The following is a 22179-nucleotide window of genomic DNA, read 5'->3' as shown; positions in this document are numbered from 1 at the left end:
CTTCGGTTGTTAGAATGGGGATTTAGTGAGCATTTTGGACTCTAGATTGGTTTGCTAGTTTTTTTGGCTTGAAAACAGGGCACGTGAATCATCTGGCAGTATATAAGCCAGGGTTGTAATCAGGAACATCAAGTAATCTGTTTTCCCCAAAAGCTATCGTGCTCATGTTCCTCCTCAGCTCCGGGGCGGCGAGGCTCGACCTCCGTCGAGCGCCTACGCTATTCCTACTCCCTCATCCACCATAACAAGTGCCATTTCAGTTGCAGAAGAAACACAACTTATTTTACTGATGTTAACAGAAACAATCAGGGCACAAATCTAAGTTTGGACTAGAGGTCAACGAAACACGATGAAGCTTTCGCACACTTATGTCTAACACTGCTACTTCATGGATGCCCCTGCATGCAAAATGGCACTGTCACCTGAAAGCAAAATCAATGAGAACATGAAGCTTCTCCAAATCCTGCCTGGAAAGGTCATCAGATAAATGGATAATGATGATGTCACCATCAGGAATGAGGAATGACAGGAATATTATGTGTAGCTTCACTCTAACAGCCGTGAGTGTTGTTCTGAAAGAGTAACTAGATATTTGATTTGACTACATGCAGAGCCTGTGTATTCCATCCATGATAACTAATTACCTAAAAGAACCTGAAAATGGAGAAGGAAGCCACTGAGAGCAATATTTGATGGACAAGCCAGTACAATGCAGTAACAAGAGTACAAGACCAAACTTCCTCAAAGATGATGGTCAACTTGCAAATAGTTGCACCACTACTTTTTTCTAGTTGGTAGCAAATAACAAATCCATGTTAGATCTTAAAATATAAGTTTTCAACTGAACACATTTCAACACCATCTCACCCAAAAGTCACAATAATGGCATAAGTGAGTGTTGGCACTGATACATTCGCATGTCAGATTCCTCTAGTACTCTAGCAGTAAGGATGTACAGATTACACATAAATGACAGGTCAAAGTAAGGACAAAAAAAGTTGATTACATGATCCTCTACGGTCTTAAATCCTACAAAGACACGACATTCAATCGCAACTAGCATGTTTCCTGAAAAGAACACTCATATCAAACAAAAGGAAAAAAATAGCTGACAATCTAACCAGTCTTATCTAAAAAGCCCTGGCTTTGGCTTCATGTCATAAACCGGCTTCGGCATTGCAGGCATACATGAAAATAACGATGGTTTTTTCGGTTTAGAACCAAATAAGAAAGTTCGTAAAGGTACCCCAGCCTTCACTGACAGTGATCTGAAGTTCTGTTGTGCTCGGTTGCTTCTCCCAATGGATAGTTCGATATTGTCTTTGAGCTTCAAAAGAGCCCTCCCAATCTCCACTTGGAGGCCCCTTACATGGTCAATCCCGGCTTGTAGCTCTTTGGTGACCTTGTTATTTTCTTGCTTCATATTACTCACCTCACCTTGGAACTTTGCAGCTTGGAAAGGGGTAAAGTGAGCTTCATTGGTTTCATCCACCGTTGTGATCCTTGATATCTCCTCTTGTATGCTGCATAGCGAAGAGAATCTACTCTCTAGCTCCCCTTGTAACAGCACATTCTTTTCCAACCAAACTTGTAAATCAGTACTAAGGTCACGAAATGTCTTTTCAAGGGCAGTTGACTCTTGTTTTCTGGCAGACTGACTAGCAGAACCAGGGTCTATGCCCTCCTGAGCTTTTGGATCAGTAAGTCTATCCAGTTCAACTTTCGCTTTATCAAATGAACTTTGGAATTTCTGCATATATCGGTACGATGTACTGAACCTCAACCAGAAGTCCAAGCTTTCCTCCAATATTCTACTAATTTCGTCTCTGAATTTCTCTTCTAACGAAGAAAGAGGTGGTTCTTCATCTTGGCAATTTTTCATGTATTCTTCTAATGCACCAATCTCTTTGTCTTCAAGATTACGATCAATGTTTGCTTTGGATGTGTTTGCTTTGGGTGATTCTTCAGACTTCTCAGCACACTGAAGTGGAGAAGTGTTGAACTTGGTCTGTAATGAGCTTAACATTCGCCTAAGAGAGCGAATCTCATCATCTTTTGTTGCGTTGGCACTCTTTAACTCCTTCAGTTCTGTCATAGCCTCAAGATGATATTCTCGATTTTTCTTCTCAATTTCTGAAAGTTGTTTCTTTGTATCTTTGTAGTTCCGAAGGATGGATGCATAATCTTTTAGGAGGATTTTATCCTTTCCCTCCAGCCCATTCAAAACTAGTTGCTGCCACCCTAAGGTGCCATCTGCCTCTTCTTCGTGCGTCTCACTAGAGATATCAAATGAGTCCAACGAGTCTTCATCCATCGATTTACCTGCAGTTCCTGAATCAGCTTGTAATGGCTCAGAGAGTGTGTCAGGCTTATCTGTATCTTCTTGAGAAGCAACTCCTTTAGAATCTTCAGATGAATCAAGAATTTCTTCGCTTAGAGGAGTATCCAACTTCTCCACAAAATTACTAAGATTGTTGCATGCTTCATTCAATTGTTTGTGAATATTTTCATTTTCACTGTGCACAGACTTCTCAATCCTCTGAATTGTTTGCAATACCTCCTCGATTTGCTTCAACCTCTCAGACAACTTGCTGGAATCACCAACTAAAGCTTCCTTCTCTTCCTCCAAACTATTGACGCGCTTATGCAGCTCATCCGCCTCAGCTCTCATTCTATTGATTTGAGCATTATGCGACGAAGCTGCAATTTCTAGCTCAATCACCCTATCCACAAACTCATCGACCTTTCCTGCTAGATGCACAACAGATGCCTCTGAGCGCGACTCAAACTGCTGTTTGACCTTTTGGCTTATCTCTTGCAGCTCAAGCCTGCGGACTTGCGGAATGGTGTCATTATCCTCTGTAGATGGATGTGGAGAGCTGCTCACTACATATTGACGATCACTTAGTTCCTTTTGATTATCAGGGTGCCCACATTCACTCTTGAAAGTTTTTAGCATAGTTTTTGCGTCTATGACTCGTTCGGACTCTGTTCTTGCCTGTTGAGACGATCGCTTTTGCTGACCTCGCAAGTTAACCAGTGTGTCCTCACAAGAAATAAGGGCCCGTGCAGCCATCAAAGCTCGGGCTTCATTGTCTTCAATAACTGCACTGGTACTAAAAGTCTCTTGCAAGCTCCAGACCTCCTCTTGCATCTCTGATGCCCTTCTTTCAATATCCAAGTATTTATTCAGTGAAGATTCATAAGAGCTCTTGAAGAACTCTTTCTCCGTCTGCAACACCAAAATTTCCTTCTGTAGCCTCTCGATTGCTTCTTGTGCCTTCTCTTTGCTCATCTGAGAGCTAATCCTTCTGTGTGTCGGTGCCCTCTTTGGAGCTGGACTAGTACCTCTGTTGATATTGATCCCTGTGATGCCTTTCGGGAATCCATCACCATTGTCATTTTGTAGCGAGAGTTGGACTTGCTCTGGGAACGCGGTTGCTATGGTGTGGTTTGACTTGTGGAGCTCCCCTGATATCCGATCACATCGATCGGCGAGCGCCTGGTAAGATCTATATGTCTCCTCAACAAGGCTTACAAGCTCAGGTCTGTTCTTGAAGTAAAGCTCCGCTTTCCTTGCGAAAGTGTCAGCATCTATTTCTATGAGTTTGATCATGGCCTTCACCCTCGTTTCCATCTCTGCAAAGACAGTGCAAGACATGTTGAACAATTCTAAGAAAAAAAATGCCCATTGATATAGAAAATGCCACATCATTTCTGGACAGCGATTTCATGTTTAAAAATATAATACTGAGAAAATTGGCCGCATGAGCAAACAAAGCTGTAATTCTAGCGAAAGCATTGTTGCGCCAACAATTATGCCACAGATTGTAGGTCATGATTTGTGATATGTTCGTGTATTATGTGGAGGTTGAGCAATGTGCAGGCAAGATTACTACCTTGAAGATTGCTGTCGAGCCATTTGGACTGCGTGCTGCGGATGTGGCTCGCCCACCACCACGAGTAGGCGTTGCTCGCCGCGCGCCGCAGCATCGCGGTCTGCTACCTCCGTCGTCACCTCCTTATCCCGTCCTCCTCTTTCCTCTATTCGGCCTAACCTTCCTCTAGTACGGATGATACTACTGCTACCACTATTTGCGCTGCATGATCACGGGGTGGGTGTCGGGACGGGGCGGGGAGAGCCCCTGGGCGAGAAGAGGCAAGACGGTGGCCGTGGAGAAAGCCACGGCGAGATAGGGGGGTCGCGGGACAAGTGCGCTGCCGTGGGTTGGCTTCCTGCCGCGCGCGGGGGGGCGGGTGGTTCTAGGCGGGTCGTGAGGAGCGGGGGCGGTTACGCGTCATTCCAGGCGAAAATTTCCTTATTGTGACCTGAAGTAGCCGAGCAGACATGCAGGGCATGCAAAAAAAATATATCCACCCTGCCACAATCATTAGCACATGCAGCGCATGCATAATCCAATAATAGCGACATGTCAAAAAAATAAAAGGATAAAATCAGGTGATAATATTACTCCATACGTAAGAGAGGTTGAAAATTTAAAAAATCATAAATTCCAAACCGAGGGTCTAGATTAAATTTCGATTTTATTATAATATTTTCCACAACGAAATTTTCAAATCATACGTGGCTATATTTGGAGTATTTTTAAAATTTTTTTGATATAAGACAATTATCTTTGACTATTGCACATATGAAACAAATGATTGTTGTATGCGGATAAAAAGATTAAATATGACGAACGAAAAGACTATCTTTTAATATTTTGTCCACCCTATGATCGTAATGGGCACATGATGAAGCAAACATAAAGCCGTAAGTACGTAGTGTCGTGGAAGTTCAAAGATGGATCGAAATATACAATAAGTGAGAATACTTTGATAGCTGTTTATAACCATGTACATAGACGATAGGTCGATAATTTTTATTTCAATATTTGGCAGGATTTATTTTGGCTTCAGCTTCACCTGATTTAGATACTGTAGCGTGAAACTATTTTATAAGCCTACACTAAAATGAACTAGAAGCCGGTGAATTTTTTTTTTCGCTTCACCGGCTTTGGCTTCACTAGTGAAGCCGTTTTAGGTGAAACCCTCCCAAATGGCCCTTTAGTTGACTAAAACTTCAAAGGATATTCAGCTATTGATGAAATTGGATGTTTCTCTTGTAATGGTTAGATGTTTCGACACCGGAAAGAAAAATTTCATTTAACATTGATTAAAATTTGTCATGATACAATTTTTCGCTCTATACTTAATCATACATTATGTAAAATCCGCTTATAACTTACAAACAACGTTTCTAACACAATTTGCACCTAAACTGGTTTGAAAGGTAGACATCATACACTTTGTTTCAGGTTATGTTCAAAAGTACACATAAGACGGAGAAAAACACAAAACCATTGTTTCAAACAATATTTCTACAAAGAAATGTTTCCATTCCCAGATATTCGTCCAGACCTTTACAATTTTGCAACAATTTTTTAAGCCGGTATAAATATATTACATACAGAGCGCTTCACATGCAAGGATTTAACCAAACAACAACCCTAAAAATCGGCTTCGCAAGAAAATAATCCCGCCTAAAACATCGTCATCAGAACTAATCACGTTTTCACCCTCCCGCCAACCAGAGAGCAATTGCTGCATAATACCGCTAAAACTTTGAGCAAAACAAATTCAACTTGGGCGCCAAACCACGAATTCGACCCCGCCCCGCTCGCCAACTCACCAATCCGCGCCGCGATCCACGTCAGCGATCCGCGGCATCAACCCAATTTCCGATCCCACCCGTCCGTCTCCGGCCCATCGAACGGCGCAGCCTGCCTCCGCACCCCACCGCTCGCCCTTTAAGTATCGGATTCCCCTTCGTCTCACCGCACTCATCTCTCTCTCCCGGCCAAATCCCACCCCAAAATCCCCCAATTGCCCAACCTCTCCGAGTTCGAGCGAGCGAGCGACCATGTCTGGGCGCGGCAAGGGCGGCAAGGGGCTGGGCAAGGGCGGCGCGAAGCGTCACCGCAAGGTCCTCCGCGACAACATCCAGGGCATCACGAAGCCAGCGATCCGGAGGCTGGCGAGGAGGGGCGGCGTGAAGCGCATCTCCGGGCTCATCTACGAGGAGACCCGCGGCGTGCTCAAGATCTTCCTCGAGAACGTCATCCGCGACGCCGTCACCTACACGGAGCACGCCCGCCGCAAGACCGTCACCGCCATGGACGTCGTCTACGCGCTCAAGCGCCAGGGCCGCACCCTCTACGGATTCGGCGGCTGAGGGGCGCCGCCGCCGCCCGGTGGCCGTGCCAAAAGTCTTGGGTCGCGGTCAAGAAATCGTGGAGGAGGCGAGAGTGTTCTGGTCCATATGCTCTGTTTTCGTAGGCTTATCAGTAGTGCTAATTATTGTTGGTTGGCGGCTTGGATCATTCTAGAGCCGTGGTCAAGTAGTAGTATGTGAAGTTGTATTGCAAAGTTCACCTGCATTTGCTATCTGTTCTGAACTTCTGATATATGAATCCGGTGCCTTGCCGTGTTATGATGTGGATTCGCATCATACCTCATCTGTACGACGGGTTAATTCACTTGAAATCTTGAATTGCTTTTCGGGGTTTTGCTTGCTCGGCGTTCTCTAGATTCGGATTGTTACGATCGACTGTCTTTTGCCTATCTTGTTGCCTGCTGGGATCTCGCGAATGTTTCGCTTTCTGAAATTTGGCCATCTGGGTTGGTTGTGAATAACAAAACCAGCCATTTTTCTTCAGAACATTTGCCTCCTTTTCATCTGACTGTCCTGGTTGACACGAGTGGTTGAGCCGCGCTGTCATCAGTAGCAAAAGCAAACAGACCGTCAGTTCGTGCACCAGTTCCTTGATTCGAATCGAAGGATGCTCTCGGACTATGATATTTCAGACACATTGTATGATGGAAAAACGGATTACTAGGTCATTTGAATTTGGGAATTTGGCCAATATTTGTTGAAAAATAATTTGGCAAATTATGTACAACGGTCAAAGTTGGGCCCATTGACTACCCTGCTATTCACGAGCCCACTGCATAAACAGATGCGATCGAGCCCTTCTTCCTCCTCACGGCTCGCCGGGGCCCGGACCCACGCGTCAGTGACCAGAGAGCACGTCAGGTAAGTCTCGTCCCCGAGCGGCGAGCTGTCCTCTCCTGTACTTTCCCCAACGCCAAACGGAAATGAAATAAAAACCGCAACGCCCACGCCAAGCTACTGCATCCCGCCTCCGCCCCCTCCAAATTTCTTCACTTCTCAGACCGCCGCGCCACCGCGCCCTATCCAACCCAATCACGAGACAAGCAAATCGTCGTGCGTTCCTCGTGCCTTCTCCGGCGGGCGCCTCCGTCCGATCTGCCCCAGGTGCCCGTACTGGCGCCGATTGGGCGTCTCTCCTCTTCCGAGGGCTTTGCTAGGGTTCCAGCTCGACATCTGGAGCTCCAGGCCGCGGCCGCGCGGGGGGCGGATCCGACGACGAGCCGGCCGTGGTAATGTTTCCGCTGCCCCTGGCTCGCTACAGCATTTTGGTCATTCGCTGCTGTGCCCCGCTTTCTGGAGTTGTCTGTGATGAACTGATTGTTCGCCGCGGGTTTGGATCGCGTTTGGATCGCAATGTTGATTGATCTGACTGCAAGACCGAAACTCAAAAGGAATTGACGGGGGCCTGCACAAGCGGTGTAGTTGCTTCTGCTCGTTCGCTTGGCGGTAGGAGTTTTTTGCTGGGAAAATACGGCGCTAGTGCGCTACTGGTACTCGGCCCATTCTCATGTCTTAGCCCAGTAGGCCAGCCCATCCCAGAAGCTCTCGTTCGCACTTCGCAGCAACCCGAACGCGTGCGTACGCACGCGACCGTCTCCTCCGTTCCTCCGACACCTCTGTTCGCCGCCTCCTCTCAATTTCCTTCCCCATTGCGTCTCTAAACCAAATCTCCCGCCGCCGAGCGCCCGATGCTCCCGCCGAGGTCCTGTTAGCCACCTACAGTCAAGCATCGCTGGTAGTGCTAGGCTGTGGTGCTCCAGCCGCTCTTCATCTGACGAGGTACTTGGTGAGACATACAGCTTGTTGATTGGTGCTAGTCTGCTAGATGCATGGCATTATCTTCGTCTTTACTTGCTGTTTTTACAGTTTGCTAATATGATCTGCTCTTAGATAAGAATACCAAGGTTCTAGAGTAATCTCTAAACAAGAGAGGAGTAGAATTTGCCTTTAGAATTACTGACACTTGAATACAACTCAAATATTGCTTAGTTCGGCATTATCTAGCTAGACTGAATTTTTTTTTGTCCTTCGTCTATTTCACTTCTATATTTAGTGGTTGCGTGCTTGGATTGTAGTGTAATTTAACTGCAATCGCTATCCTGTCCTTAGTTAGCTTTTTGAGAATATTAGAGGGAGATGCCCATTTTCTATTAAGAATAAAGTTTACTGCAGGGTCCTAACTAACTATGCAACATCGCCTACGAGTCACTTCTACCATGGTTACATGCGCTTATGATTAATAATGATAACGACTGAAGGATTTCACTGGCTCCATTAAACATGTTTGCACAGCAACAATCTTATATCCTTGGTGTGTTCTGAGACCGTAAGTCAGTGTCAGATTGTATCTTATACTAACATTAGTTAGCTCTGTTACAATTTTTGAGGGCTGTTCACATATTATAATAGCAAATAAACAATTCTTCATGGCTGCATACAAATCTTTGTTGGCACATGCCTCCTGGTCCTTGTCTTCAAAGTATAAACTAGTCATAATGGTTGGTTATTACTTCTCATGGTCCTATGGTAAGCTACTATCAAGTAATGCCTTTGTGGTGACTTCCGTGCTTCCACCATAAAACTGGGCTTCATATTTTTTTACCTAATTGCTGTCTTGTTCCGCCAGAATCACTGTTTTCTATTGATGCTATTTTGTTTTGTTAATATAAAGTGACATCGATCTGACAATAGTTTCTCTGGTTGTTAATCCTAAATAAACAGGGCAGGAACTTGGAGCTGCTGGTCATCATTCTTGGTCTTCTTCGATTGGGACTTCCTTGAATTATTTGATGGATAGTATAAACCAAAATGCACTTTACTATGATCCCCAGAGGGATATATCAGTTTCAGGAGCTACTCAAAGCGTGACAAACTGCGAGCCTCATGTGGTTCAATCTGCTAATTCTTATGTGCCTTGCTCGACATCGGTTCAACATGACTACAATGCTGCCCAATATCCAAACTATTACTATAACTATCTACAAGCACAAAATGATTCCTCTGTTCAACAAGGAGTAGGTCAACATCCAGGTGCTGCTTACCAGTCTCTTAACTTCGTTTCAGAATTCAGGATCTTATGTTGGTCCTACAAGTAACATATATTATAATTCTAGTACTCATCAGACTGCACCAGGATCAACGAGCAACTATTATTATCATCAAAACAATGCCTGGGGTGATGGAAGCTCTGTGAATAATCATGCCCAATCATATCAGAGTTACACCCCAGATAGTAATGTAGCCCAGAGTTCTAGTTCACTACCCGCAAGCTCTGTCCACTATCAACATCAGTACAACCAATGGCCTTATTATTATGATCAGTCTGCACAGACTTCAGGTGGTCTTGCAGTTGCTGGTAGCACTGCTTCTGTTGCAAAGGCTGCTACCATTGGTCCTGATTATGTACATCCCAGCAACCAGCCACCTCCACCAGGCACTACTTCGTGGAGGAGTGGTTCTGGTAATACTGTTGCACCTCCTGCACAGGTAAAATGTATCGTGCCCCTTTGCTTTGCTTTTAATGCTTAGAGCAGTGCACAAGGGGTCAACTCAACTCTCAACTGTCCTTTTAGACAAAGGGCTGTCATCTGATCATGTGCTACCCCCAGTTTTCTTTTCTGTTGCATATACCTTGTTAGGCCCTGTTTGGGACACTGGAATGTAACCACAACCCCTTGGCTCATTTTCATTCAGTGGATTTTTCATATCACGGAATACATGCAATCTACAAATATTCCTGCCATAACTCATGCTGGTTTTGATTTGTTAAGTGATTATAGAATTATTATCAGTTTGCTGTTTCCTTTTTGCACGCAAAGGCTCCTGGAACTCCATGCAGCTTGTCCTGGGGGATTATTCTGTATGCTTAGCTTTATTTGACTGCATATGTGCAACCTAACTTAATTTTTGCCACACCAAGGCAATCGTCTATGGCATTCTGTCTGCCGCACATATAATATGGCTGTCTCAAATCAGTTTCTTCCTCATCTGGTCCTTCAAATTTCTTTGCTTGGTTGCCCTTTTCTGCAAGAAGAGAGTCTTGCATAAATCTTCTTTTGGCTTGCACTTCTAGCACATTTCTAGCTTCCCTAGAAGTTATTGTTCTGTAAAACTTTACTTAGGAGTTCTTCTTTGATGATTCTTCTGGCTCATTGAAAGATTGCATTTGTGCGATGGATACACCACTTTCTCTTGAGTCTGTTAGAAACTTCATCTTTGTCTTGGCCCATGGAACCATGGTATTTTGGATTCTAAAACATAAAAGTTCCGACCGACTGTAATTGGCTTAGTTGCATTTCATCGAATTTGCTTCTATGACTATGATAATTACTTCTTTTTTTTCAAATGAGACCGTATCTATGTTTGTTATTTATGCTATATCATGTTGGTCAAGGTTTCATTCTGGTTTTGCCAAATTCTAACCATCCAATTTTTCCAGGCGGCGGACATTCAAGGATATCAAAACCAGTATGGCCCCAAGGCCCAAGTCGCCCCAGTGCTTCAAAACCAGTATGTTAACAACATAGCAGGTATCCCAACGCTTCATAACCAGTATGCCAGCTCAGCATTCCAGCATAGCTCTGCAAATTGTAATCAGCTACCGCTAAGTAACCAAGCTGATCAACAAAAGGCTTTGCATTTACATGTTTCAAGCTCAAATGTTTCTTCAGTCAATCGTGTTTCTGAAAACTCTCAGGCGCCTTGTCAGGATTCTGGGACATCAAATGTTCACATGGTAAACAAAGTACAGATCCCAATAAATCCTCGAATAGCCCCAAGTCTTCCAATAGGAATGCCCAAAATGGATGAGTCAAATTTAGAAGCTAATTCATCACTGAAACCTGCTTATGTTTGTGTTTCAATGCCCAAGAATGATGTGAAGGCTGCACAAGAAGGTTCTGAAGCAGTAATGCAGGTGACGGTAGGTTCCATTTATTTCATTTTTTTTCGCTGATATGACCATACAGCTAAGGTTAATGGTAAGTTAATTTTGCTGTGCACAGATGGTGCTATATGATCATGCATCTAAGCTGAATCCTCCCTCATTAGACACAGAGACTCACTCTAAAAACCATTTATTACAAAATTGGAATGCTACTGGTGAAAACTCTTGAAATTTTGATATTAGAACTGTACAGTCCTGGCCCCTATAGATCTTCAAGGAATAAGTTATGTAATATGTCAATATGCATAACATGTACCTTTTTATTCATCAACCTATGTTGAACGGAATCTTTCCCTGTTCAGGGATCTTTCCCTGTTTCACTGCGTACTTATGTTGAACGGAATCTTGCCCATTGCAAGGATGATGCCCAAAGGACTGCCAGCCGAAGAATCTTAAAAGAGGTTAAGTAATTTCATTATATATTTTTTTCGCTTTAGTGTGCTTTCCATTTAGCTATATTGTTACTTCGGTTCAGTATGTTTGCTGTTAGCTATTTGCGTACAAACGATCTGGGTCTCTAACAGACTAATAGCACGAGTGCACCACTGATAGCAATTGATAGAGGCTGACAGGAAAAATGCCTCTGATGATAAAAAAACAGAAGTTTTGCAAACCAAAATCTATAAACATCTATTGGACTGGATATGCCAACGTATTATAAATGCGGCCATCGGTTCATGAGAAAAAACTAGATCATTTTTTTCATTTTGGTTAGCTGTGAGCAGGTGATTAACAATGTAAGTTTTCCTGTGCAACTATGGAATTTGTGCATAAGGGGCAAACGAGTGTCTTTACATTTCAACCCTGGAGTTAATTTAAATTATGTATCCCACTGTTTTCCATCCTATTCTATCAACTTTTATATGGAGTCTGTTAACTTACAACTCCTTTTAGTTTTGATAACTTCAGATAATCACAAAAGCAACTGCTGATGGGACCCTTCATACGAAGAACTGGGACATTGAACCACTATTAAATTTGCCAGAAATTACTGCAGGCGCCAATATGACTAGGTGTGCAGGTCTTTCTTCCATATTTTTTCTATTAGGTGCAACTAAATTCTGCTGTATGGTATAAGACTGTAGTAACCAGTAAATGATATGATTGTGTTATGCCCTCACTAGTAATATACTTTGGGGATGCTTAATGCAGATCAATATGTATAATCTGGATGTTTAAATTCCAAATCCCCAAATGCTTCTTTCTTAAGCAGATCGCAGGGATATTAGTTTATAATTACGTAAATGGTTAGAGCTTTTGTTTTGTTCAGTATGCATGGACTTAGCTTGCAGTGGTTTTAGGCAGAACCACAAGCTCTCCGAAACAGAGCATATTTCAATTAGCTAACCTTTATTTTCTTTTTGGTTCTTTGGCAGCACTGGGACGGATTTAAGTCCCTTTTCTTTTTCATCATCAAGGAGTCGTCCTAGTAGACGTACAAAAAGTAGGTGGGAGCCTGTTGCAGAGGAAAAGGTTACTAACAATGTGGAAGTTCCTAAAGAATCTGCAAAGAGTAATATCTGCAGTAGTTTGGAACCAACCAAAAGAACGGTAAACCTTTGGGCTGCTTCATATTACTTTCATGGTTTTATCCTATTATTTTTTGGAAATTACAGCTTTGAATGTAGCTATCTCCCTGTTCTTATTTTTATGCCCGAATTCTTTTCTGGGGAATAAATTGCAGAGTAACAGTTGGGATCTCAGGAAGTTTGTCCAATCCCGCCAAGTTCCTTTTAGTCAATGCAGTCAGAGTACTACTAAAAAGCAGCGAACTGGTGGTGGTGCAAGTCTAACTGAAAATGGAAATGCCTCAAGTGACAGTAGTAAGGAGCAGGATTTAATGAAATATTACTCCAGTTCAATCACACTAGCAAATTCACCTGAGGAAAAGAAACGACGGGAGCATAGATCTAAGCGTTTTGAACGGAGTCAAGATGTGCCATCAAAATCTGGAAGTTCTCTACCAGATAATGATGCCACAGCCAACATATATACTGGATTGTGGTGTTTAATAATGAGATGCTTATTATCTAGAGTATGGGTCTCCCTTACTATTTTCCTTGAAAAAAAATGATTCGTTGCATTGTTTATTTATCTATTCCGTTGTTTTTAGTATTTAGCCACAAAAAGAATATTAAGTTAATGTTGAATCATGTCCTCCATTTGACTTTTCTTGAGGACATAATTTGAGCCCTGTATATTTGTTTCCTTTATAACTTTTTACTTCTTGTTTCAGGTTTATGAAACCCATGCACGTTTAGCTATTCAATCTGGAGATTTACCTGAATATAGTCAGGTTTTGCCTTTCTTGTTCTGATTTATTTTATTGCTTGAATAAGTAAAAAGACCATGTGCCTTGTGCTATTCTACTATCTGAAGGGAAAGAAAATAAGGATGTTGACGATTAAGGTGATGCTTGTCTACTAATCTTGCTAGTAATCACCCATTATGTATAAAAACATAATGGTGGCATGGTGCATACACAAACAAAGTCTTTATGCTATATTGTGTAACATGCGGCATGCTTGGATCCCGTAGTTGGTGTGTAGTCGTGGTGAAATAGTCCTACACTGTAAGTTTAAAGTGCGACCTAGCATGTGTCATAAGGGGTGGGAGGTGGTTGGAGGACTGCTGAGGCAGTGTGTTAGGAACTTAGGAATCATGACTAGTGGGAGGGAGGCTGCCCACAAGGCCCACACAACTCACGAGGAATATGAGGTCTGCTCTTTTCTTTTGCGTCCTCATATCTGCGACTCAGTTAAGTGCTAAACTTTCAGTGTATTTAGGACCAAGGGTGTGTTACTCCTATTTCAACGTACGATTCTAAGTGAGAGAGAGAGGGAGGGGAGCGGATTGCTATTTCTTACTTAAATATACTGGAAATAAAAGAATAGTAAGATACTACTTATAAATGCTGGGGCGATAATATGCAATAAGTGCAAACTGGGAAAAACATCGATAAATTCAGAAGCACACATTATACTTTGTAACAAAATGGAAACATTACATGCCTTATCAAAGAGCCAGAGGGAATACCTGCTACTACAAGCAACTGTATACTAAGATACTAAGACGCTATTATTGATTTCTAATTCAAACTGATGAGCAGTGATTTTGGGTGGCAACTGGCCGTGTAAAGTTATCCCAGTCAAGACACCGTCGAATTCAAAGTTTGTATTTAAATTGTAACTGAAATCCTGGTTGTTTGACTTGTTGAGGTATCTCTTAACTGTGTCTAAATAAATAAGAAAATAACAGCTAACTACTTTCTTGACAACTCTTGCAGTGCCAGTCTCAGCTAAAGAGGTTTTATGCAGGAGGACTCAGAGGCTGTAACCTTGAATTCTCAGCTTACAACTTGCTATGTGTCATGCTGCACTCTAATAGCAAAAGAGATTTGCTTTCATCGATGGCAAGGTATCTCTCTTGCATAGTAAAATCATGAAGGTTGCAATAGCAGTGGCAGAGCCGTGTAACTCTTGTATCTGTTCCCTAAATCTTGGCTCTACCACTGCATAATAGGAGGATATATGATTTTGTTAATTTTATTGTTACCTGAGCCCTTGATGCATCTCTTGCTCTCAGCTTGCCAAAGGAAGCCAAGAAAGACGCTACTGTCAAGCATGCCCTTGAAGTTTCTGCTGTCTCGTCTGGCAACTATGTTCTGTTTTTCAAATTATACAAGGTGGCACCCAACTTAACCTCATGTCTTATGGGTAAAGATGATCTTTCTCAGGCGCATACATACATATCTGTTGTCCTCTTCAGACTTCAGCTGTCTCTCTTTCAATCACACATACATTAGTACGTATTCTGTTGTGCTCTTGGATTACAGACCTCTATGTGGAACGAATGCGCTTTGAGGCTATAAAATGCATGTCGAAATCATATCGCCCAACTGTACCAATCAGATACGCCGCACAGGTTTTAGGATTTGTGGGAATTGATGAAGTTTGTGAGACTAATGGAGCTGATGGACTGGAAGAATTCAAGAAATGGTTAAAAGCACATGGTGCTGTTCTTTCAGTAGATAATAATGGAGAAGTGCAGATAGACACAAAGGTAAACCTTGGACCAAGCTCGCACACTGTGTTTGTTACGTAGTAATTTTTGAAACAGCACAATGCTTTTGTACTACTTTTGACAGGTTTCTTCTACTTCTTTATACATGCCGGAACCTGAGAACGCTGTTTCTCATGGTGATGCATCTCTTGCTGTTGATGATTTTTTGGCACGAGTATCATAAGATATCCTGGTGAGCGCCACTCTGCCCCCTTCTTTTGCACTGGTCTTTGGAGGTGCTGCACAAATGCATGTCGCCAAGACCAGTAGAGTTACCTTTTGTTAGATGGAAAAAAAAAATTACTGTCACATGAAACAAGTAGGTGTCCAGGACAGAATACATGCAAGTAGGTGACTTTCTCGTAGTCTCACCTCACATTGTGCTCTGACACTGTTTTATGGCTGGCGATTCGTGTTAGTCTGCATCCATCTGAGTTCTATATGATCGTTTAATTGAGATCAATGGCATGCCCAGAGTTATGTTGGGTGGTATTGTGCCAGTCTGTTAATACTTTGCCATCCAGACCTCAAGTGTATATGTTGTTGAAAAATGTGTTCAAATCAGTTCAATGTATTATACATTTCCGTACACATCCCGATGATTCTAACATAAAATTGCTAAAACTAGAGCTTAGTCCATCAACTTTTTTGTGATTTACCATTGATTTGTTTGGCCAAGGACCCGGGCTGCAGCACGCCCAGCCCGGGACCTGGCTCCGCCCCTGTTCTAACATCTCTAATTCGTCACAGATTACAGAAAATAGTAAATAGGAACTTGAAAAGGATGATATTATTGTCCTCAAATTTGTTCATTTTCTCTGTAAAAGAAAACGAAGATCTGGGTTTCTTAATACTAGCTAGACTCAGTAAGGTCATCTGTGAAGCTTTTGGAGTTAGCTTGTAGTTCACCACCATAAATAGCGTCAGTAGTGAGTCCTCGTGGCTGCTAAGTGGCAGCTTTGTAGTACTACTTTATATTTATCATTTCTGAGATTGTTGATCGATTTTAGTTTACAAGATTATTATGGTAATTGGTAAATGGTCCATCTGTATTTATATGTATGCTGTTTTTTGGACAAGCTGCGGTAAAAATTTCAAGCTTAATACGAGCAGAAGTGAACAAAACCCGATAAATTTGGTGTAAAAGGTCTTTTCATTTTTGTTATATTCTCAGAGTTTCAGCAGGATGAAGTGTACAGAACGTTTTCGCGTCTTGCATATCGTGCCATGTCGAGAACGAGATACATTTATGCAATAGGGGGTGTTAGTTATCGCCCAGTTTCACTTGCTAAATTTTTTGTCTTGTTACTACATGCTAAGCATAGATGTCATGGAATTTTCAAGATACACACCACAACGGATGGTGATGTTTTTAAGAATTTGTTGCGATTCTTTCTAGTAACTTCCCTACATCGTGGGGGCTGGGGCCACGTGTCAGTGATCCAACTGACATCACAGGAACATTGTCCTTGGTTGATGAAAAGTGCCGAACATTATTCTCAGATGCACTGGCACAACGTTGATATGGATGGAAAGTGTCGAACATTATTTTCAGGTGGCATATCACAACGTTGATATGTATCGATGTGCCTACAATCTCTAATGTAAAGTTGAGGGCAAACCATGAGCTATGAAAATGCCATTTCAGCGTCTTTCCCTACCTTTTGATCCTACCACCAAAAGGTGCCAAAATTTACGGTCCCAAGTCTTCAAGCGGTCTAAAAAAGATAGTCGGAGAATACACCTCAGCTCCTTCCCTTCTTGTGGGCGAACTTCAGGCCCTTCTCGAGAAGATCGATATCTTATCGCCGATGGACGGCCCCCATTCCCGTTTGTTCCGTTGCGCTCAAACGTGACGGCGCTCCCTCTTCTTATCCAGATGGCATGTGTAATTGCTACCCAAACCCAAGTGCAGCGGCGCCGCGAATCGGCTCGTGCTGGCGCGAACGGCCACGCACTGCCGCGCTGGGCGCCTGCAATGATGCGGCAGGGTGCGGGTGATCCGTCCCCTGCGCGGCCAAGGCACGCCCGGCCGACCACAGGCGCCGGGGCGGGGCCTTGTGATTGGCCCGCGGCGTCTTGTCGGTACACGCGAGTTAACTTCCGCCGCCGCGCGGGGGGTTACCATGCCATTGTCAGCTCCGGGAAGCAGCGCCCTGCGGGCGGGGCGGCTGCCACACGCCCACACCACACCACACCACACCAGGTGGAGTGCCGAGACGGGGCGGGGCGGTAGGTGCGGGCGGGCGAATGAGCGGCGAGCGCGAGGGGCCGGCGCGTACGGCTAGCGCCGGGCGCGGGGCTGGTGGTCGCGGCCGTGGTTCCGCGCCGCGCGTGGCACTGGGCTCAGTGATGGCGTCGCGTTATGCCTCCGTTTCCAGGCTTCCAGCGGCTGCGGCGAGGCAGGTGGGGGCGCGAAAAGGCACCGCCACCCTGCGCCCGCGGCAACGCAGCAGCTGAGGGGGAAGGGGGGCAGCGGGAATTAAACCTGCCAGCGCGGCGCGGACCCTGTACGCTCTGCCTCTCCGGGGACGCGAGTACGCGATTGCTGTCGCGAGCCGACGTCGGCCGGGCCGCGTGAGAATTTATGGGCGTTCCGGCGTTCGTTGCGGCAGGAGAGGGCGAGATGTACCGCGGGGTTACCTGTTGCTTTCGGCTTTCCTATCCTGAAATGGGGGAAGACACGAAAAAAAAACGAATCCTTTTGTAGAGCGTTTTTATAGGCTTTACCGATTACCGTAACCTTGCTTCTTGCATACCCATATGGCCATATGGGTGTTGATTATTTTTTTTTGAAAGAATATGGGTGTTGAGTTTGCGTGGTGTTAGTGATGTATTGGCAACGAAGCCTACGCATTTATAGTGCCACCCCTGAGAAAGTTCATCTTGCGCGGTGGAGTAGAGAGCATCCACTTCACACCGTTGTCAAACAAAGCACCGAGATAGAAGTACGGGGGTAACTACTCAAATGGATGTACAATTTGGTCTAAGGGTGTGTTCGTTTCCGATTAGAGCCCTCTAAAAATTTTAGAGTGTTCCCTTACTCTAAACAATTGCAGTCTTATTAGAGGCCGAATTAGAGAGCTGTTCGGTGCCGGACCTAGATGTTTCGAGTTTTAGAGGGGTGAAACGAACACACCATAAGCATAGCCAAATTGCTTTACCATCACGGCACACGGCGCGGCCACCCCACCCTGCTGTCACGCTAGCTGTTTTTTTTACTAGCACCCTCTTCGGGAAATTTGCCCACCAACTCGTACCGTACATCCTCTGACCTCCGAACATCGAGTCACGGTCAACGGAGATCGAACCTAAAGTTCGATTCACTCCCTATCAGTTTTCCTATCAGCACGCTCTAGAACGTCGCCAGTGACCTCGGCTTACGCAGCATGTTACGCTGAACAAACCAAGAAGATCTGGACGAGCTAACCGTACTGCCTGCCAAGAATATAGTATAAAAAACACCACCGTACCGGGCATTTTTCCTCCGTGCTCGAAATAGCAACGTGTCGAGTACATGCACCTCACAGAAGCATAGAGCATGGCCAACTCGTAATCAAAGAGTACACGAGCCAAGTTGCCGTTTCCTTCCTAAACCCCTCGTTTTCTCATCACCCACCCGACCTAAACCGCACCGATACGACGTGGAATTCAGCTAACCCACCCTCCGAACTCCCTCCCCCCGTGCGCTGACCCCGCGCGCGCCCCCGGCGGCAGCAGCACACCACCTCGCGCGCGCGTTGGTCACCACCCCGCCTCCTACACCAGCAGCCCGGCACCACCCCCCGGCCGGCGGCCTCGTCGCTCGGTCGTCCGCCTCCCCTCGCGATCGCCTCCCCTCCCCACCACCTCTTCAGCCCGCGCGTCCGTACGCAGAGACCGCCTCGCGCCACCAGCCCTTTAAAACTTGAGCTCCACGCCTCGCCGGGTCGTAACCATCCCTCGGAGGAGCGCCACCGCCGCGCAGACCCCACACCCACCGGCTTCGCTCCTCGTCCTCTCCCTGAAAGCCACCACACTCCTAGCTCCTTACTTAAACTCGGCTTCGCTTTTGCGCCAGTGGGCAGAGAAAGTGCAGCACAGCCCAGCCAGCACGTACGATCGATCGAGGCTGCTGCTTGCATCGCATGCGATGGCGCACGCCGTGCACGACCGCCTCCCGTTCCTCGCCTCGCCCCCGCCGCCACCGCCGCCCGCGAGGGAGAGGGGCAGGAACCCGTCCCTCGCCGAGATGCTCCGCCTCGTCGGCGCCGCCACCGTCGACCCCGCGGCCGCCGCGGACGACGACGGCTCCGCGTCCGTGTTCTCGCTCCCGCTGCCGCTGCCGCTCCCCGCCACGCCCGGCCGTGACGCGGGGGCGGGAGGCAGCGGCGGTGGTGACGGCGAGTGCGCGCCCGTCGGGCGGAGCGTGCAGTTCCGCCTCGCATTCACCGGCCTGACCTACAGCATCCGCGCCAAGCAGCGCGGCGGGCGGCCCGGCATGCTGCCCCTGCAGCGCCGCTCCGACCGCGTCACCGCCGCGGCGCCCGACGCGCACGCGCCGCGCACGAGGGCGCTGCTGGACGGCATCTCCGGGGAGGCGAGGGAGGGCGAGATCCTGGCTGTCATGGGCGCCAGCGGCTCCGGCAAGTCCACGCTCATCGACGCGCTCGCCAACCGCATCTCCCGCGACGCGCTCAAGGGCGCCGTCACGCTCAACGGGGAGCCCCTCACGGGGAACATCCTCAAGTCCATCTCCGCGTACGTCATGCAGGACGACCTGCTGTTCCCCATGCTCACCGTCACCGAGACGCTCTCCTTCGCCGCAGAGTTCCGCCTCCCGCGGGTGCTGTCGCCGGCCAAGAAGCGCGCGCGCGTGCAGGCGCTCATCGACCAGCTCGGACTCCGCGCGGCGGCCAACACCATCATCGGCGACGAGGGCCACCGCGGGGTGTCTGGAGGCGAGCGCCGCAGGGTCTCCATCGGCACTGACATCATCCACGACCCGATCCTCCTCTTCCTCGACGAGCCGACGTCGGGGCTCGACTCCACCTCCGCGTTCATGGTGGTCAAGGTGCTGCGCCGCATCGCCGAGAGTGGCAGCATTGTCATCACGTCCATCCACCAGCCGAGCCAGCGCATCCTCGGCCTCCTCGACCGCCTCATCCTTCTCTCCGGCGGCCGCACGGTCTTCAGCGGGACACCTTCCGCCCTCCCGTCCTACTTCGCCGAGTTCGGCTTCCCGGTTCCCGACGACGAGAACCGCGCCGAGTTCGCGCTCGACCTGATCCGCGAGTTCGAGTCGTCGCCGACGGGGACGAAGCCGCTCGTCGACTTCCACCGCGCGTGGCAGCGCATGCACGCGCCGAGCCCCGGCTCGGCAGACGCTGATCAGTCATCGTTGGTGCCGACGATGTCGCTGAAGGAGGCCATCAGCGCGAGCATTTCGCGTGGGAAGCTGGTGTCGGGCTCGGACGTGGCCGGGGAGGCGGCGTCGGTGCACACGTACGCGAACCCGTTCTGGGTGGAGATGAAGGTGCTGACGAAGCGGTCGGCGATCAACACGCGGCGCATGCCGGAGCTGTTCCTCATCCGTCTCGGCGCCGTGGTGGTCACCGGCGCGATCCTCGCCACGGTCTTCTTCCGGCTGGACCAGTCCCCCAAGGGCGCGCAGGAGCGGCTGGGCTTCTTCGCCTTCGCCATGTCCACCATGTTCTACACCTGCGCCGACGCGCTGCCGGTGTTCCTCCAGGAGCGCTACGTCTTCCTCCGGGAGACGGCCTACGGCGCGTACCGGCGCGCCTCCTACGTGCTCTCCAACGCCATCGTCTCCTTCCCGCCGCTGGTGGTCCTCTCCCTCTCCTTCGCCTTCACCACCTTCTTCGCCGTGGGCCTCGCCGGCGGCGTGTCCGGGTTCGCCTTCTACACGCTGGCCATCCTGGCGTCGTTCTGGGCCGGGAGCGGGTTCGTGACGTTCCTCTCCGGCGTGATCCCGCACGTGATGATCGGGTACACCGTGGTGGTCGCCATCCTCGCCTACTTCCTGCTTTTCAGCGGCTTCTTCATCAACCGCGACCGGATCCCGGGCTACTGGGTCTGGTTCCACTACCTGTCGCTGGTGAAGTACCCGTTCGAGGGGGTTCTGCAGAACGAGTTCGGGCGCGGCGGCGAGTGCTTCGTGCGGGGCGCGCAGATCTTCGACAACTCCCCGCTGGCGGCGCTGCCGGATGCCGTGAAGGCCCGGGTGCTCGCGTCCATCAGCTCCGCGCTCGGGGTGGGGATCGGCGCCGACACGTGCGTCGTCACGGGCCGCGGCGTGCTGCAGCAGGCGGCGGTGACGCAGCTCGGCAAGTGGGAGTGCCTGCTCGTGACGGTGGCCTGGGGGTTCCTCTTCCGGCTCTTCTTCTACTTCAGCCTCGTGCTCGGCAGCAAGAACAAGCGGAGGTGATCGCGCCCGCCGCCATGGAATTCACGCGCGTATATGTACATTTCAAAGCAATCAATCGTCGAAGGTCGCCATGGAAGAAAGAAAGCAAGAGTGCAAAATGGAAGTGAAGGAAGAAGACATAGTCAAATAGGTGGTGATTGTTCATGATTTTTTTTCGCCTTCTTCTTTCTCGAATGATTTGTAGCTAAATAAGTGGTTTTATTACGGGTATACACATGCTTGGATCCACTGTCTTTTCGTTCATTTTTTTGTCCTTTTTTCTGTGTGCCAAAATCCCAATGATTAGAGAAGTTAACAACCATTTTGTAACCTTGTTCGTTTCGTCAATCTTCATTCTCATAAGAGCCAAACACATCGTGAACTCGGTTGCGTTCTTGACTTCTGGTTGTTCTCTAGCCCCTTATGACTTCTGGTTGTTCTCTAGCTCCCTTATTTATCAGATGAATTGTGCTTTGCAAGTACATTTATCGGTGGTGCAAAATAAAAAAAGAGAGAGAAGGAAGCAGCAGC

At 47.2% G+C, this 22179-nt stretch overlaps 4 protein-coding genes across 6 annotated transcripts; 3 read left to right on the top strand and 1 right to left on the bottom strand.

Annotated features, from left to right (window-relative positions):
• Positions 1-1126: 1126 nt before the first annotated feature.
• LOC112891743 (protein NETWORKED 2A-like) lies at positions 1127-4032 on the bottom strand. The gene is made up of 2 exons (XM_025958686.1): positions 3900-4032; positions 1127-3639 (listed from the first exon to the last, which is right to left on the bottom strand). The coding sequence occupies exons 1-2, from the start codon at positions 3991-3993 to the stop codon at positions 1127-1129; spliced, it is 2607 nt and encodes an 868-aa protein (XP_025814471.1). The 5' UTR covers positions 3994-4032.
• Positions 4033-5835: 1803 nt separating this feature from the next.
• On the top strand, positions 5836-6371 carry LOC112891554 (histone H4). Its single transcript, XM_025958445.1, has one exon. The coding sequence runs from the start codon at positions 5924-5926 to the stop codon at positions 6233-6235; it is 312 nt and encodes a 103-aa protein (XP_025814230.1). The 5' UTR covers positions 5836-5923; the 3' UTR covers positions 6236-6371.
• A 1437-nt stretch (positions 6372-7808) lies between these two features.
• LOC112894298 (SAC3 family protein A-like) lies at positions 7809-15831 on the top strand. Of its 3 annotated transcripts, none has more exons than XM_025961955.1 (12): positions 7809-8014; positions 8957-9721; positions 10674-11156; positions 11483-11581; positions 12090-12193; positions 12557-12731; positions 12865-13215; positions 13417-13476; positions 14467-14597; positions 14766-14896; positions 15016-15242; positions 15328-15831. In XM_025961955.1, the coding sequence occupies exons 3-12, from the start codon at positions 10968-10970 to the stop codon at positions 15424-15426; spliced, it is 1566 nt and encodes a 521-aa protein (XP_025817740.1). In that variant the 5' UTR covers positions 7809-8014; positions 8957-9721; positions 10674-10967; the 3' UTR covers positions 15427-15831. The 3 variants fall into 3 exon arrangements, with proteins under 3 accessions (XP_025817740.1, XP_025817741.1, XP_025817743.1); XM_025961956.1 differs by lacking the exon at positions 7809-8014 and having other exon boundaries at positions 9124-9265; positions 9359-9721; XM_025961958.1 differs by lacking the exon at positions 7809-8014 and having other exon boundaries at positions 9129-9265; positions 9349-9721.
• Positions 15832-17594: 1763 nt separating this feature from the next.
• LOC112891735 (ABC transporter G family member 16-like) lies at positions 17595-21978 on the top strand. Its single transcript, XM_025958674.1, has 2 exons — positions 17595-17648; positions 19303-21978. The coding sequence occupies exons 1-2, from the start codon at positions 17595-17597 to the stop codon at positions 21667-21669; spliced, it is 2421 nt and encodes an 806-aa protein (XP_025814459.1). The 3' UTR covers positions 21670-21978.
• Positions 21979-22179: the final 201 nt, after the last annotated feature.

The sequence above is a fragment of the Panicum hallii genome, chromosome 5 (assembly GCF_002211085.1).
Source record: "Panicum hallii strain FIL2 chromosome 5, PHallii_v3.1, whole genome shotgun sequence".
Taxonomy (NCBI): domain Eukaryota; kingdom Viridiplantae; phylum Streptophyta; class Magnoliopsida; order Poales; family Poaceae; genus Panicum; species Panicum hallii.
This window is presented reverse-complemented; position numbering and strand designations above follow the sequence as displayed.